Here is a 15,773-nt window from a genome sequence, read left to right on the forward strand (position 1 = left end):
CCCCCACTGGCTTTCAGGGGCCCACCGGCTACAAAGGGGAGCAAGGAGAGGTCGGCAAGGATGGCGAGAAGGTGAATACGGGCCGGGGCAGGGCTGCTGGCCTGGGCGACGGTGGCGGGGAGGGGAGGGGAGGGGAGGGGAGGGCGCCTGGTGGGGTGGGGGCCGGGACTCCACCGGTGGTGGGTGGGGGAGGGGGTACTGGCCGCCTCCTCTGTGGGGTCAGGCTGGTCAGAGCCAAGTGATTTGGGGCAGGGTCTCTGGACAGACCCCCACCTACCTGGTCTCACGTGGAAGTCACCGGCAGGCCCTGCTTGTGGCTGGAGGTGTCTCCTGGAGGTCCCTGCCACTCTCCCCTGTGGCCTCTGCTCAAGGAGGTTTCGGCCACAGGCTGTGGGTGAGGCTGGGTCCATGTCTAGCATGGTGAGGTCACCACGTGGGCGGCAGACGTGCCCACACCAGCCAGGCCGAGGCGTCCGGGAAAGGCCGGAGCCTTGCTGGCGCAGAAGCCGCAGGGACACTGCCCCGCCCCCCTTGGGGGAGAGCCAGTATCCCCTCAGCCTCAGAGGCTCGGGCGACGGCCCCCACTGCACGGGCTCAGAGCGGGGGCTGGGAGAGCTCACGGCACCTGACCTCCATTGCAGGGTGATCCTGGCCCCCCTGGGCCCGCAGGCATCCCAGGCACTGTGGGGCTGCAGGTAAGTAGGGGAAGTGGCCAGACATGGGTGGGGATGTGGGGTGACAGCCCCTTGGGCTGCTTAGGGCTGCAGGAGACCGTCCACCGCCACCCGTGAGTCCTGCCTCTGCCAGGCTGCAGATCCTCAAGACTGCGGCCCCGCCCCCCTCCGGGGCCTGGCCTGAGGTCCGGTGCTTCTAGGGAAGACCCTGGGGCCCTCAGTGGCTCCTGGGGCATGTGCAGTCCTGGGGGCACTGCTGGCCCGGCCCCTGCCTTTCCAGCTTTCTTCTTACAGGGGCCTCGGGGCCTTCGAGGTCTGCCGGGGCCGGCCGGGCCCCCCGGGGATCGAGTAAGTCAGCCCCACATCACACAGAGAGGAGCCATAGCGGGGTGGAGTGGAGGGGAGGGCTGGGGACTTCTGGGTGGCTGACCAGGGAGGGGCTTGCAGGGGGTGTTTGGTTGCGGGTGCTTGAGGCAAGGTCTCTGGCTGGAGCCGGGTCCTCTGTGGGCTGATGGCTGGGCTCCGGAGGAGATGCCCCAGACAGCCCCCCACCTCCTTTACAGGGTCCCATTGGATTCCGAGGGCCGCCAGGGATCCCAGGAGCCCCTGGGAAAGTGGTACGTGTGTGTCTGGGGGTGGAGGGAGGGTCCCCCGCGGGCCTAGGCTCTCTGTGCCCGTCCCCTTCCTCTCCCTCACGCAGACGCCTCCCTCGGTGCCCTGGGCTGCGCTGTGTGGGCCCTTCCCGGAGCAGAGTCCGCTTGTAGGCACGCACCGCTGGGCACACCCGGGGGCGCTGGGTTCACCACGGGGACCCGCTCTCGCCGTGGCACTGGACGTGTGAGGTGTGGTCAGCATCCCTCTGGCCCCTGTGCCCTCCGACCACTTCCAGAAGGAGCCTGGCCAGTCTCCCCTCACTCAGGCTCTCCTGCCTTCTCAAGTGGCTAACTGCTCCTCTCCCCCCACCCCGTCATTTCAGGGTGACAGAGGTGAGAGGGGCCCAGACGGGTTCCGTGGCCCCAAGGGTGACCTTGTAAGTAAAGTGAGCCTGATTCTCTGGGTCCTTCCTCCAGACACTCCAATCTATGGCGGGGGAGGGGGGCACAGCGGCTGGGTCGCTCCTGATGGACCAGCTCCTCCTGGGGGCAGCGGGGCTGTGGCTGTCAGAGCCGACTCGGGGGGCGCCTTCTGGCCGCTGCGCACACCCCGCCGGAGGCCCCGGGCGGTGGCGCTTGACCCTGCGCCAAAGCGGCCCGGCTGCACAATGGCGTAACGGAGAAAACGACTTCAGGTTGAGCGGGTGACCGAGTGCAGCTGGCGGGTGATCACGCAGTGGGGCGACAGTCTGAGCTGGCGTTTGCCTGGGGCCGCCTCCGCCCTCGCCGCCCTCCAGGGGTCCAGGAGGCTGATGCTGACACGCCCTGTCCACAAGCCTTCCCCCTTGTGGCTGGGGACCCCCCAGCCCTGAGCGCAGTCCCTGGGGCCCGGAAGTCACGACACGGGGCGCGTGCCCGCTCCCGGCTTGAGCCTGCCTGGGGGCCAGGGATGGAGTCTGGGAGGAGCATTCCTCTTCCTCGGGGTCCCAAGTAGAGTGGCCTGTGTGTCCTTTAGGGCAGACCAGGTCCCAAAGGAGTCCCTGGAGTGGCCGGGCCGAGTGGAGAGCCGGTGAGTAGCCTTGCCTTCCCGGCATGGGGCAATCCCTGCGCAGAGCAGACCCCGCTGCCCGCGGGCCTCCTGTCCTCTGCACTGTCCCCCCTGGAGATCCCTTCCCCTTCAGCGGCCCTGGGCCGCCCCGGCTGGCGTGCGGCCCTCACGTGGCTGAACGCTGCAGTCACGGTCTGGAGACTCGGAACAGTGGCAGAGCAGCCCCTAGTTTCCAGCCTGGGCAGGGCCACGGGACACACGTGGTGGGTCCCGACCGCGCGGAGGAGGCAAAGCACCTCAAGTTGAGCTCATCCGCCTCAGGAGACCGGAGGGTGGGCTGGGTAGTGATGGGCACAGGTGTGGGCCTGAGGGGCCGGGGGCACCTGCACCACTCCGTCCCCTCCTCGGCCCAGAGCCACACTGCCTCCCAGCCCCTCACCTCGAGGGCAGCCCCTGGTGGCTTCCCAGCGCTGGGCTGTGCTCTCTGTTCCCAAATCAGTCCAGAGTGTGGGATCAGGAAGGCCCATGCCCCCGCCCCCAAGCCTCTGTTCTCTCATCTGTAAAATGGGCCATGACAGAACTTCCCTGTGGGCTTTGTGAAAACCCGGGGCAGATGTGGAGGATGATGGTGGCCTGGGGAGGAGGGGTGACGGGGGACGCTGCCCACCAGGCCTCACGCTGTCCTCTCCCCCCAGGGTATGCCAGGCAAGGATGGCCGGGATGGTGTGCCGGGACTTGATGGAGAGAAGGTTGGTATTTGGCCCAAAGGGGAGGAGGGGTCTACGGGAGTTGGGCCTCCGGGGCCTCAGCACCCCATGTCCCCCCCCTCCCGGTCTCCTGCAGGGAGAGGCTGGTCGCAGTGGTGCTCCAGGAGAGAAGGGTCCCAACGGGCTGCCGGTGAGAGCGTGGGCTGCCTTTGGTGGGGCCAGGGTTGTGCCAGCGGGAGCTCCGGGGATGGGGGTCCTCTCCTGTGCATCCCTGGTTGGGGGCTTGTGCACGGAGAGCCCCCAGCTCTGGGGTGTTCTGCCATGGGCGCAGCAGCACTGACCTCTGACCTGTGCAGGGCCTCCCTGGACGAGCGGGGTCCAAGGGCGAAAAGGGAGAACTGGTACGTGGCTTCTCAGTCTTGCTGGGGGAGGGGGGTGGCACCCGGGCCCTGGACGGAGGGATGGGTGGGCACTCGGGGCGCTCTCTTCCTGTGCAGGGCCGAGCTGGGGAGCTGGGTGAGGCCGGACCCTCAGGAGAGCCTGGCATCCCAGTAAGTGGCCTCCCTCCCCCACCCCCCGCCCTACCCCGCCCTAAGTCCACGGACCTGCTAACTCCTGCGCCTCCCCCCGCCCCCCTACGTGCAGGGAGACGTCGGAGTGCCCGGGGAGCGCGGGGAGGCTGGACACAGGGGCTCGGCGGTGAGTGTCAGGGCTGCAGTCCGGAGAGGGGCGGGGCATGGAGGCGCGTGAGCGGGGGAGGCACTTGGGACACATCAGCGGGCTGAGCCCACAGAAGCTGCAAGACGCTGAGGGCCCGGCCCCGGCTGTCTGGCCATCCGGCTGTCCGGTTGTCCGGCTGTCCTGCTGTCCCGGCCTTGCCGAGAGAGGAAGTCAAAGGCCCGGCCGAGGACAGCAGCCCAGCCTTGGGCTCCACGAGGTGTATTGGGAGGTGTCCACGCCCCATGCCACGCCCATGCCACGCCACGCCCCATGCCTCGCCCCATGCCACGCCCCACGCCCTCCCGGAGACCACGAGAACACCAGCCACAGGGCCCCAGGCGGCCTGACTGACGCATAGGGTCTGAGGGCTCTCCTCCACACCCCCAACGGCCCCTGCGCTGCCCCTGCCTGTCCCTGGCAGGTGGGCCAGAGGGCTTGGGGACCGGGTCCCGTGCCTGCCTGGCACCCCTGGGGGGGGGGAGGGGGAAGACATGGACCCACATCTCCCTTTTGTCTTTCAGGGGGCTCTGGGCCCACAAGGCCCTCCCGGAGCCCCTGGCGTCCGAGGCTTTCAGGTGGGTAGGGCCTGGGGTGGGGTTCCTCCCAGTGAGCTGGGCGGGCAAGGGGCCCCCACAGGCTCCCCTGTGGGTGCTGACACGCCGGGTCCTTGTCTGCAGGGCCGGAAGGGCAGCATAGGCGACCCCGGCCTGCCAGGCCCCCAGGGCCTCCGAGGTGGCATGGGTGACCGGGTAAGTGGCTGTCCCAGCAGGGGGTGCCCCACACCCTTGCTCACGGTCGCCGGGACCCCCGGGGCAGGGGACTGCACACTGCGGGCGGCCTCGCCTGGCGGGTTTTAGCCGAGGGCGTGACACAGGGTCCCGTTGCTTTAAGACACTAGTTTTGAGGTTTGTGGTTTTTACGTTAACTGTCACTGCTTCTAACTTTCCTAGTGGTCTTGTGACAGGCGGGGGGGGGGGGCCAATGTGGGTCACCGTAGTCCCAGGACGGTAGGGCCGGAGCGGCCGGGGGGCAGGACAAGGCCCTGTGGAAGCCGCACTTGCCTCTGACGTCCCCCCTGGAGACGGGGAGGCCCAGGAGCTGCTGTCCGGGACCCCCTTCACCCCTGGGGGCAGGGGCCCCTCTTCAGCCCCTGGGCTCGGGGGCACAGCCAGCAGGCCAGGGCCTCTGAGAGGGTGGGGGTCCTGACCGTCCCTCACCTCGCCCCCTCGGTCCCCTCCCAGGGCAGTCACCCCTCTGCGCCTCGGGCAGCTCGGGGCTCCCATGGCTGTTTGAGCAGATGGACAGCCGTTCAGGTTCTCTGTCCTCGGGGCAACCCAGCCTCCCCCTCCCCGGAGGCCTCGGTGCCACTTGGGAAACTTCCCGAGGGACACCCATGCCGGCCGCACGGGCACTGCTGTTACGCGCAACACCCAGGGCCAAGGCGGCTGCACACTCACAGCCCCCGTGGTGGGCGGGTACCCCAGTGTCCCCGGGACCCTCCAGAGTTGCGCCTGCAGAGGGGTCCGCCTCCCGGGGCCCCTGCGCCCCACCCCAGCGGGGTCTCTGAACCGCCTCCAAGCCCGAGCCTTGTCTCTGCCAGGGTCCTGGAGGAGCCGCAGGCCCGAAGGGAGACCAGGTGAGTGGGCTGCCACAGGGCCCGGCGGATGCAGGCCGAGCTCTGGGCTCTCCGTCTCTCCCTCCTGCCTCCCGTTATCGGCTGGCCCTCCCTCCCTCCCTCTGAGTGGAGGTAACCGCTCTGGACACCCAGCCCGACTTCCTGGCTTGGCTCCTAGGGCCCCTAGGGGAGGTGGTTTCCTCGGACCTTCTGGGAACGTGAGCCCGCGAAGGGTGGCATCTGGGCCCCAGGCCTGTTTGTAGGTCAAAATGCCTTCCCCTGGGGCTGGGCCCCAGGCCCTCTTTATGTGGCTTGAGGACCTAGAATGATCTAGAGCCACCCGAGACCCTGCTTGGCAAGAGAGCCTCCTGTCAGGCCAATTAAGGGCGTCCCCGCCCTGGGCCTGGGCCACAGCTGTTTAACGCTGGGCTGTGTTGTCCTCAGGGAGTCGCAGGTTCCGACGGTCTTCCAGGGGACAAAGGAGAGCTGGTGAGTGTGACCAAGTGGGCCTCACGTGTATGAACCAGCCGCGTCCGGGGGAGGCCGGTCTCCGCTGGTCCTGGGGGTGGGGGGAGCTGCATGGAGGCCCTGGGCTGGGCCCGTGTCCCGGAGGGTCCTGTGAGCGCCTGCCTGCAGTCCCGCCACCTGTGACCTTTGGCGGGAATGGGGACACGGTTGAGTTTTACCTGAAGAAAATTCCGCCTCCACAAAGCTGAAAATCGAGTTGTTTCAAGTGAGACCCCTCAGTTCACTGACAGGTGCTGGGAGACGGCGGCCGCGGGGCCGGGGGAAGGGCCCGGGTTTCTAGTTCAGTGAGGGACTAAGGCTGTCCCCGGCCCCAGGGACCCTAGTCTCCGGCAGAGCCCGCAGCCCTGTGGCCAAAGCCAAGACGGGGCCAGGGCCACGTGTGCTCGAAGTGACTGTGGGGACTCCCGGCCGGCCCGGGCCAGCAGGGCCCTGGGAGCCTGTGGCCGGGGTGGCAGGCCCTGGTGGCCGCAGGGCCCCTGGCTTCGGTGCGGCACTCTGCGCGTGCGCCGTGTGGCCAGGCTGAGTGGCGTCTGCTCTCTCCAGTGGTGGCACGGACCAGTGGGTCCTGGGCCACCGCTGTCTGGCTGGGACCATGTCCCTGTTCCCACGCAGCCAGGGAGCTTCCTGGGGAGGACGCAGATGGGGAAAGGGAACTTTAGGGACAGACTTTCAGCTTAGCGTCGTTTATCATAGTAATAATGACGATGAGGACCAGGGACGCGGCAGGTGAGAAGCATGAAGCAGCTACTGAAAACGCGCCTTAGGGAACAGCAGTGGCGCTACCTCAACCCCAGCAAGATAGGGGACGTGCCCAGGAGAGGCCCCGAGGCGGTGAGGGCGTAGCTTGACGGCTGGTGTAGACTGTGCCAGCCTGGCGCTCTGGGAGCAGAGGCCCGCCCCGAAACGGCTCCTGTCTTGCAGGGTCCTGGTGGTCCCATCGGTCCCAAAGGAGAGGTAAGCGGCCGGCAGCTGTCCCAACGGCAAAGCCGAAGGGGACCCGGGCCTGCAGGTCGGGACGCAGGCTCTGCCCGGAAATGGGGCAGGGGAGGAGCGCGAGGGGCGGGGCTGCTGGGCGCGGCTGGTCTCCCAGCCTCCTGGCCGTTTCCTCCAGGCGGGCAGTCGAGGGGAGCTGGGCCCGAAGGGCATCCAGGGCCCCAACGGCACGAGGGGCGTGGACGGCGTCCCAGGCCCACCTGGCCCTGCGGGCTTCCAGGGCGTCCCGGGCGTGCCTGGCATCACCGGCAAAGCCGGCGTCCCGGTAAGTGCTTCCGCCGTGTTGGGGTCAGTGTTCGGTCACCTCCCCGAGAGGGACGGCAGGGCGCCCGGTCCGCTGACCTGCTTCCGGGTGCGTTTCAGGGGCGAGAGGCCAGCGAGCAGCACGTCCGGGAGCTGTGCGGGGCGATGCTCAGCGGTGAGTGCCCTCCGCCCGTGGTCCCTGGGGGCCCGCTCTGTCCGTCTGCACCAGGAGGGGCTCCCTCCCCCAGGACTCAGCACCGGGCGGGCACACTGTGGGCCCGATGCGCCGGGCGCCGGGCACGGGACGGGCCCTTTCACCCTTGTGAACGAAGGCGGCCTTTTCTGGGCCGCTGTGATGCTCAGGCCCTTTAAGGGGCTCGAGCCTCCTCCTCCGGGCCGTGCCCCCCCCCGCCTGGGGCTCTGACAGCGGCCTGGACTCTAGCTGCCAGTCGGTGCAGCTGCCTTCTGGAAGGCGGGCGGCCCTGGTATTTTAGGCGCCGCGTAGAACACTTCTGCTAATGCGCTTGGAATAAATCCTTGCACCTTTGTGTTTCCAAAGAACAAATAGCACAGTTAGCTGCTCACCTGAGGAAGCCGTTGGCGCCAGGATCCGCGGGCCGGCCTGGTCCAGCCGGGCCCCCCGGGCCCCCCGGGCCCCCCGGCTCCACCGGCCACCCGGGTGCTCGAGGGCCCCCGGGATACCGAGGCCCCACCGGAGAGCTGGGAGACCCTGGGCCCAGAGGTGAGCGGCCCCCGCACTTCCCCACACGGCCCCCGGCACGTCGCGCGCCTTCCCACGGGCACTGACGTTTTTTAATGTGAGGTTTTGCTCCACGCCGTCAGGCAGGACGTGGGGGGCGGGGAGGACAGACACACATGGGGGAACAGCAGGAGCCCCTTTATACTCAACAGGATGTGCCTCCGTTAAAACTGACACATGAACGTCTGTGGCAAAAGGCAGAACCTGTATCAAACTCCCTCTTAAAGGGCGACGACGCTCTAGGACCCGCTCCAGGCGCGGACCCCCGCGGGCCCGCCTCGGGTCTCACTCCGGTCAGCTGGCGGGCACTAGCCTTCCCGAAATGACCGCGAACGTTCCATTCTCGAGCTCTGAGCTGCGCCACCGCGGCCTGGCCCGCCAGCCTCGCGGCCCAGACTTCCTGATCTAGTCATTTTGTTTCTGACAAACAGCTTAAGAAAAACCTTCCCAAGGGAAATGTAAATCTGCGAATCCTTTTCTGCGCCGGTGAGGCTAAGCTTTAAGCATTCCAGAATTAGTGGCGCCACTTCCCGGGTCCTCAAGCCTGAACCAGCTGAGCCCCGGAGCTGGACACGCGCCGCCCCCTCCCTCCCAGACGCAGGGTGTCAGCCCCCACCGGGAGCCCCGCTGCTCCCCGCAGGCGGTCCGAGTCCCGCCCGGCGCCGGCCGCAGTCCCCAAACCAGGACCCCTTCAAGCGTCAAGTGCTTTGATGGTCGTGCTGTTTTCCTAAGTGTGTGTCGCTTCAGGAAAAAGCCTGCCACGTGGCGTCCCCGTGTCAGAAGGCGGGTCACGCGTGGGGCTCACGTCCGCTGCTCTCCCACAGGGACCCAGGGAGACCGGGGAGACAAAGGCGCGGCGGGCGCGGGTCTGGACGGCCCTGACGGAGACCAGGGGCTTCAAGGTACGTGTCCGGCCGCTACTGGCTTTGTCTGTGACTGCGCGGGGCTGTGCTTGGGCGACAAACCGTCTTCTAAGGACGAGCCCTCTCTTGGCAAAGACTCTCTGCAAGGTTGTGCATCACCCGAATCACTTTGCCGAGTGTTTAATCGAGAACCGATTCAGGAGGATCTACTGAAGGCCACCCAGCCGCTATGTCAGCTAAATTCCAACAGAAGCTCTTCACTGGCCCCCACGCGTCCTGAATGCTTGAATTAGCATTAACACAGACACGTTGCCGAGAGAGAGGAGGGCTCTGGGTGCTCGGGCCTGGTGTCCCTGCACACTGGCCCGGGGGACTGAGGCCGGCTGGCCCTCACACGACAGGCCCCTCCCTGCGAAGAAGTCGCACCTGCTCTGCCGGCACCTGCTCAGGCGCCGCTGTCACCCAGGCTCACGCAGGCCACGCCCGGTCCCTCCATCCCGGCTGGCCGAGCGACTCGGTGCAAGCCCGTGCTCACCACGGACCAAGCCGCCACCCCGGGGCCGGATCCCGGACCTCCACCTCCTCCCTTGGCCCTTCCGGGGTTGGGAATAGGCTCCTAAAACAAAATGGGGGGGGGGTCAGGCAGATCGGATGTCAATCCCACCGCTGCCCACACTCACCTTCCTGCCTGTCTTGTCCCCAGGACCGCAGGGCGTGCCCGGCGTTAGCAAGGATGGCCGCGATGGGGCCCACGGCGAGCCTGGGCCTCCGGGCGACCCTGGCCTCCCAGGCGCCGTTGGCGCTCAGGGGACCCCTGGCATCTGTGACACCTCGGCCTGCCAAGGAGCCATGATGGCAGGGGGTGGGGAAAAATCCGGTTCTAGAAGCTCCTAAAACAGAACTGAAGGAAGCGGGGGAGAAAAGGAGGCTGCTGCAAACAGGGGGCTCCGGAAGGAGGGGACCCGGGCCACGAGGTGAGGTCCCCCCCGGCCCGGTCCTCGCGTCCACACGCAGGCCCCTGAGAGCGTCCTCCCCGACCGGGCCTTCGTGTGGTCACCGTCGTCACACCTCAGGCCAGGCCCCATGTGACGCGGCCCCTGCACGACCCCAGAGAAGACACTCGCCACACAGCGTTTGTGGGAGGAGGGGCCGCGGCGGGACCGGCGGCGGCCCTGCCGCACGCGGTCTAGGCTGACTTTCCCGCTTCCGTGGACAGACGGTTACCTGTCTCCGATTAACGGTATTTATTGAAGCCGACTCCGTGCCGCACGGAGGTCTAGCGCTATTACCTGTTGTGATAAATAAAGCCACTCGTGTGAAAAACTCGGTTCCAAACACTATAGAGTTTATTATACAGAAAGCAAGGACTCTCAATATGGAAACGAGGGCACCGAGTCACCCGCTGTGACAACACTTCACCGACGGACAGAAAGGGCTTCGCGGGGGGTCTGGGAGACGCCCAGAGGGAGGCCGGAGCCAGGCGCCTGCACAGGGGAGAGAGAACCAGTGAAATTTCCAAACTACTTGTAACTAAGAACAACTGAACTTGTTCTGGTGGCTACGTGGGCACATCCAAAATGTAAATAAAATAAGTCAAAAGCAATATACCTTTTAAGTCTACGGAAATGACAAAGGATGTTAGTTTTCAGAGTCGTCGTGTTAAGAAAGCATGACGGAGTCAGGCAGGTAACCGAGAAGTGTCTGTGCCGGGGCGGTCTCGGGCTCAGGCGGCCGGCGAGCGTTCTGTTCCGCACCAGCGTCCGCGCAGAGCCCGCTCGGGCGTCCCCGCCGGTCACTTGACGTCCATGGCCGGGCTGCTCTGCAGGCTCTCCGGTGCGGGGCGCGCCGCCAAGGGGTCCGCTCTGGTCAGCTTGAGCCTCCTGCCGGTTTTCCCGCAGAACACAGCCTCAAACTCCTGAGGTGGAGAGACGGCCGTTAGCGCACCGGGCCCACAGGCTCGCGCGCCGTCTTCACGACCCAGACGGCTCGGTCGGGGCAGGGGCGTGAGCTCGAGCCCTGCGGCGGGACGCGGAGGACACTCAACATGAGTGCACTTCTAAAGGCAGAAAGTTAAACACAGAAGGCGCAAGTCAGGAGCCAAGCCGCTCCCCGCCGCGGAAGCCGGTGCGTCAGCCCCGGACGCACGCCGCGCCTTGTAAGGGGCGCGCAGGGGAGAAACCACCACTCAGACTTCCCGCGGCTACGTTCACGTGTATTTTAACCTCCCCGGAAGGGCCACCAAGCTTCCGCTTCCGGGCAGCAGCCGCGCTTCTAGAATATCACAGAACACACTTCACCCCCTTAACCACATGGCCCTGCTCAACAGCCACCTCGAGGATGCTCAGTGTGGCAGAGCCAGCTCTGCCCTCCACTCCAGAACTTTCCATCGCCGTCCAACCCCCCCCCCCCGCCCCCGGCACTGTACCCACGGCCATCCCCACACACACCGGCGCATGCTCGCAGCAGGCCCGGCACCACCCCTGCACCCGGAGCACTAAGACCCGTGGCCCTCGCTCACGCTGCTCTGCCGCTAGGAACCTTGCACGGCCTCAGCTGTGGCGGCCGGGTCAGAGTCAGAGTCAGGGTCAGGGTCAGAGCACAGGGCCGGCCGCGGGCTCATGAAAGGCGGCACATGCAGACAGCCCGATCCGGTCAGCCTCGGGGAAGCAGAGGGTCGTGGGCGCCGGCTTTACAACCAACAGTCCCGCGAGGGCGGCGGGACGGGCATGACGAGGACCCTGGCCCCGAGGCGGGGTTCCAGGAACACGGAGCCAGGTATTCTGCTCTCTCCAGGTTTGTGCACAGACCCATTTCCACACGTTGTTTCTGTAAGCAAAGCATTCTGATGCAATTGAATCTAGGCTTAAAGATTTTGTTGTAAAAAATAGATAACATGACGCTCTCTGCCTGAACCGCTGTATGTGGCCTGATCGGGCGGCATCACTACCCTCACGATGTCGTGGGATCGCCACTTTTCATCCCCCCGCACGGACACTGTCTCCACCAAACAGGACTCTCACCTTCCCCCGGCCCCTGCCCACCGTCCCACTCTCTGTCCCTACAAATGGGACAGCTCCAGGGGCCACACAGAAGCGGATCCACGGAGCATCTGTCCTGTGACCGGGTCGCGTCCCTCAGAATCGCGGCGAGGCCCACCCGGGCCGTGGCTGAGTCACGCCGCCTGTTCATCCGCGGCCGGGCGCCCGGGCCGCTTCCCGCTCTGGCCTCGCAGACCCGTGCTCACACACCGGGGTCCCTCTGGCTCCCTGCTTTCATTCCTTTGGGTGAGTGCCCCCAGAGGGGCCGCTGGGCCGCACAGTAATTCTAGGGCCGACGTCCTGAGACCCTGGCAAGCTCGCCCTACAGCAGCCGCACCATCTGGCATTCCCACTGGCAGCCCCCGGGTCCAGCCCCGCGCCCGCGGCGGGCACCTGCTCCTCTGTGACAGCCACTCCTCCCGGGGCGGACGTGGCGCCCCCACGTGGCAGAGACCGGCATTTCCCTGATGATCAGAGATGCTGAACATCTTTCTGTGTGCTTGGTGGCCATTTGTTTATCTTCTTTGGGAAAAGGCACTCAAATCCTTTGTTTCTGAGTTGTGTGGTGTTGCGGTGTAGACGCTGGGCAGTAGTGGGCTTGTGTTTAACTCGTGTCCTGGGCGGGAAGAAGCGCCTGCTGCACGAGGTTAATTCCGGACCCTCTGGAGCGGCTGGGGCCCACTGCCCACCTTCGCCGTGGCGTCGGCCAAGGCCACGACCACCCGCACTCAGCAGCTCTGCCTGCACGTGGCTCTGATCTTCTGCCCAAACTTTAAGACTTTAGGGCCTCAATGCAATCTAAGACGAATCACATTTTGACAGTTTCCTACATCCTGACACCAAAAACCCAAATAGAAAATACCTGCCTACACTGAGAAGGCAGAATTCCCCTTTGGGAATAATTACATAAAATCACAAAGAAGGAAGCAGTCGTCTCTGACGTAAGACAGCACTCCAGGGGGCGCCGGGGGCTCAGTCAGTTGAGCGTCTGACTTCGGCTCAGGTCACGATCTCACGGTTCATGGGTTCGAGCCCCACGTCGGGCTCCGTGCTGACGGCTCAGAGCCTGGAGCTGCTTCGGATTCTGTGTCTCCCTCCCTCTCGGTCCCTCCCCTGCTCGTGCTCCGTCTGTCTCTCAAAAATAAACAAACATTAAAAAAAAAAACCACCCCAGAGATTTCCTGGACCATGTCCGCGCCGTGAGGCGAGCGCTGCAGGCAGCGGGTAAGCTGGTGGGGTCTGGGTGCTCCGGGGGCCCGGCTCCGGGTCCCAGGGCGTCTCTGCAGCCGGAGGCTGGTGGGCAGCTGCCGCTCCCCTCAGTCAGCAGCTGCTTGGACAGAACCTGCGTGAAGCAGCAGTTCCCAGGGAGTCCACTCAGGACCCCACGAGACCATGTCTGGCTGGAGGTTGCAAATACGAGAAGGCCAAGTGTAAGAAGTGCTTTCTTAGGGCACCTGGCTGGCTCTGTAAGGAAAAGCAAGTGACTCTTGACCCTGGCGTTGTGAGTTCAAGCCCCACATTGGGCGTAAAGTTTACAGCAATAAAAATACACACACTAAGCATATTTCTTAGAAGGAAGAGGGTGATGGTTCCAAGGACGCGTCAGGAAGCCATGCAGGGGGAGTGCCGGCGGCCTGCCCGGGACGCATGGGCCAGACAGTGGAGCGGGGGAGGGGGCAGACGGGGCGGGGGGGGGGGGGGGGGGGGGGGGGGGGGGGGGGGGGGGGGGGGGGGGGGGGGGGGTCTGGTTTCGCCATGAACAGTCTCAACCTAACAGCTCACCACACGGAGAATACATTCTTTCTAAACAAATACAGTATTTTATTGATTTTTAGAAATTTTTCTTCTTGGGGCGCCTGGGTGGCTCAGTCGGTTGAGCATCTGACTTCAGCTCAGGTCATGATCTCACCATTTGTGGGTTCGAACCCCACGTCGGGCTCTGGCTGACAGCCTGGAGCCTGCTTCAGATTCTGTCTCCCCCTCTCTCCTCCCCTCCCATGATCATGCTCTGTCTCTTTCTGTCTCTTAATGATAAACAAATGTTCCAAAAAAATTTTTTTTTTCTTTTTTTATTTTTGAGGCAGGGGAGGGGCAGAGAGAGAGAGGGAGACACAGAATCTGAAGCAGCTCCAGGCTTTGAGCCGTCAGCACAGAGCCCGACGTGGAGCCTGAATCCACGAACTGTGACATCATGACTCGAGCCGAAGCCGGACGCCTAACCGACTGAGCCCCCAGGTGCCCCGATTCCGGAACTTTTAAAAATCGACGACAGAAGAGGTCACAATGGAAGTCTCAACAAACTTTCAAACAGAGTTTCTTTTATAGACAGTCTTTGTTGATGACAGTGTTAATTAAAACACAGGCGCCTGGGTGGGTCAGTTGGTTGAGTGTCTGACTCTCTCGGTTTTGGATCAGGTCATGACGTCACATTTTGTGGGTTCAAGCCGGGCGTCAGGCTCTGCGCTGGGAGCACGGGGCCTGCGTGGGATTCTGTCTCCCTCTCTCTCTGCCCTCCCCCACTCATGCTGTCTCTCTCAAAATAAACAAAACTTAAAAAAAAATTTTTTTAATAAAATAAAATACAAAATAGCCAGAGACTGCTGCTTAAAAAAAAAAATTGAAAAACTAAGCGCTGTTAACTCAATATGGCGGAAAAAAAGCTTTCAAAGAAGACACAGAAAAGGTAAGCTTCTGAAATAACTGAGACATGAAAGCAAATTCCTATAGAAGGAAACACTACCCGGCACTGGGCGGCTCGGGTCACGACCCCACAGCGTGCGAGCTGCAGTCCCGAACCGAGCGAGCCCGCTTGTCTCTCCGTGTGCCTCGCTCACTGGTGCCCTCCCTGTCTCCAAAAGATAAAAAAAAAAAAAAAAGAAAAAGAAAAACATCACCACCGACTGTCCCCCGAACACCAACAGAGCAGAGTATCGAGAGCAGAAGCCAGGACACCCAGGCCCAGAGGAGGGACAGAGCTGCGACGGGGCCTCCGGGGCCACCCACCAAGCCGGGTGGCCCTCCTCGCCTTCGGAGCCCAAGAGTGGGTGTGCGCCTGTCTGGAGAGCGTGAAGGAGGGGTTCGTGGGGGGGGCGCGGGGGCACGACTCAATACCCTGTAGGACCAGGGGACACTGCGCACCAACCAGGGAGACCATCAGCCCGTGGCCCCAGGGCCGCGGACTAACTCGGGGCGCCCATCACGGTCAAACAGGGCCACGCAGTCAGGCTGGGGACGTGAGAGCAGGAATTCCTCCGGCACCAAGTGCTGGTGCTGCAGGGGCGGGGGGGCTGCCCGAGGCCGGGCTGCGGTGCACGGCCCTCACAACCAGTAGGGAAGCTGCAGAGGACATTATGGGGACAGCAGGCAGAGGCACAAGTTACCCCGAGCTGGACGGTGGTTCTCTCCCGAAGTTCCGTGCCCTGATTCCGCGCGCCAGACCCCAGTGTGAGGGAGGCGCCTGCTCCCCGAAGCGCACACAAAGTGCAGGAAAGGACGGGTGAGAGCGAGCCAGCGGGACGGGGCGCACAGTTCAGAGGTTGGTCACCGGCGAGCCTGCTGGGCAGCGCCCTGTGCGAATCCTGTCATCCTCCAAGTTGGAAGTTCTTTAAAAATTCCCCATATAAAGTGAGTCATCAAAACTCAGACACCTGACCTCGTTGTCCCCAAATCTCACCGTCGTGACGAATACCGGGAGCTGGGGCGGGGCGGCTGCAGCTTGAAGAGACCGAATAAAACGCGACACAGAATCCACGGCCGGCGCCGGTTTGGAGGAAAGAAGACACAGCCACAGAAGTCGTTTCTGAACCGTTCTCAGGAGACGTCAGCGTGGACTGTGGGGCGGCGGGATCGCTACCGACCTCGTGAGGCCCGGGCGTCGCCCTGGGAGGTGTTCCAGGAGGCGCCGCAGGAGCGCCCAGAAGGGAAGCGCCGCGACGCCCCAGCGGGTGGGCGGGCGCGGACCCGGGGCGGGGGCGGGCGTCCCTGCACGGTG

The 15,773-nt window shown here is 64.5% G+C and overlaps 2 protein-coding genes across 3 annotated transcripts in view; one reads left to right on the forward strand and one right to left on the reverse strand.

The window, feature by feature from the left end:
• The window catches only part of COL9A3 (collagen type IX alpha 3 chain), a 17,996-nt gene extending 7,645 nt beyond the window's left edge, over positions 1-10,351 (forward strand). The window contains exons 12-33 of one of the 2 annotated variants that reach the window (XR_003901218.1): positions 18-71; positions 642-695; positions 969-1,022; positions 1,238-1,291; positions 1,651-1,704; positions 2,283-2,336; positions 3,011-3,064; positions 3,159-3,212; positions 3,379-3,423; positions 3,520-3,573; positions 3,668-3,721; positions 4,264-4,317; positions 4,420-4,491; positions 5,343-5,378; positions 5,802-5,846; positions 6,807-6,839; positions 6,997-7,143; positions 7,242-7,296; positions 7,681-7,863; positions 8,706-8,783; positions 9,448-9,718; positions 9,818-10,351. Coding sequence is in view for 1 of the 2 variants with exons in the window: in XM_029918134.1 (XP_029773994.1) it covers positions 18-71; positions 642-695; positions 969-1,022; positions 1,238-1,291; positions 1,651-1,704; positions 2,283-2,336; positions 3,011-3,064; positions 3,159-3,212; positions 3,379-3,423; positions 3,520-3,573; positions 3,668-3,721; positions 4,264-4,317; positions 4,420-4,491; positions 5,343-5,378; positions 5,802-5,846; positions 6,807-6,839; positions 6,997-7,143; positions 7,242-7,296; positions 7,681-7,863; positions 8,706-8,783; positions 9,448-9,638 (1,479 nt within the window). In the remaining variant the exon portion in view is untranslated. Of the gene's footprint in view, positions 1-17; positions 72-641; positions 696-968; positions 1,023-1,237; positions 1,292-1,650; positions 1,705-2,282; positions 2,337-3,010; positions 3,065-3,158; positions 3,213-3,378; positions 3,424-3,519; positions 3,574-3,667; positions 3,722-4,263; positions 4,318-4,419; positions 4,492-5,342; positions 5,379-5,801; positions 5,847-6,806; positions 6,840-6,996; positions 7,144-7,241; positions 7,297-7,680; positions 7,864-8,705; positions 8,784-9,447 lie in introns of both variants that reach the window. The other variant, XM_029918134.1, reaches the window with a different exon arrangement.
• The window catches only part of TCFL5 (transcription factor like 5), a 15,876-nt gene continuing 10,171 nt past the window's right edge, over positions 10,069-15,773 (reverse strand). Inside the window, exon 7 of the mRNA XM_029917997.1 lies at positions 10,069-10,659. Coding sequence (XP_029773857.1) covers positions 10,537-10,659 — 123 coding nt within the window. The 3' untranslated portion in view covers positions 10,069-10,536. The remainder of the gene's footprint in view (positions 10,660-15,773) is intronic.

This window comes from Suricata suricatta, chromosome 12 (genome assembly GCF_006229205.1).
Source record: "Suricata suricatta isolate VVHF042 chromosome 12, meerkat_22Aug2017_6uvM2_HiC, whole genome shotgun sequence".
Lineage (NCBI taxonomy): Eukaryota > Metazoa > Chordata > Mammalia > Carnivora > Herpestidae > Suricata > Suricata suricatta.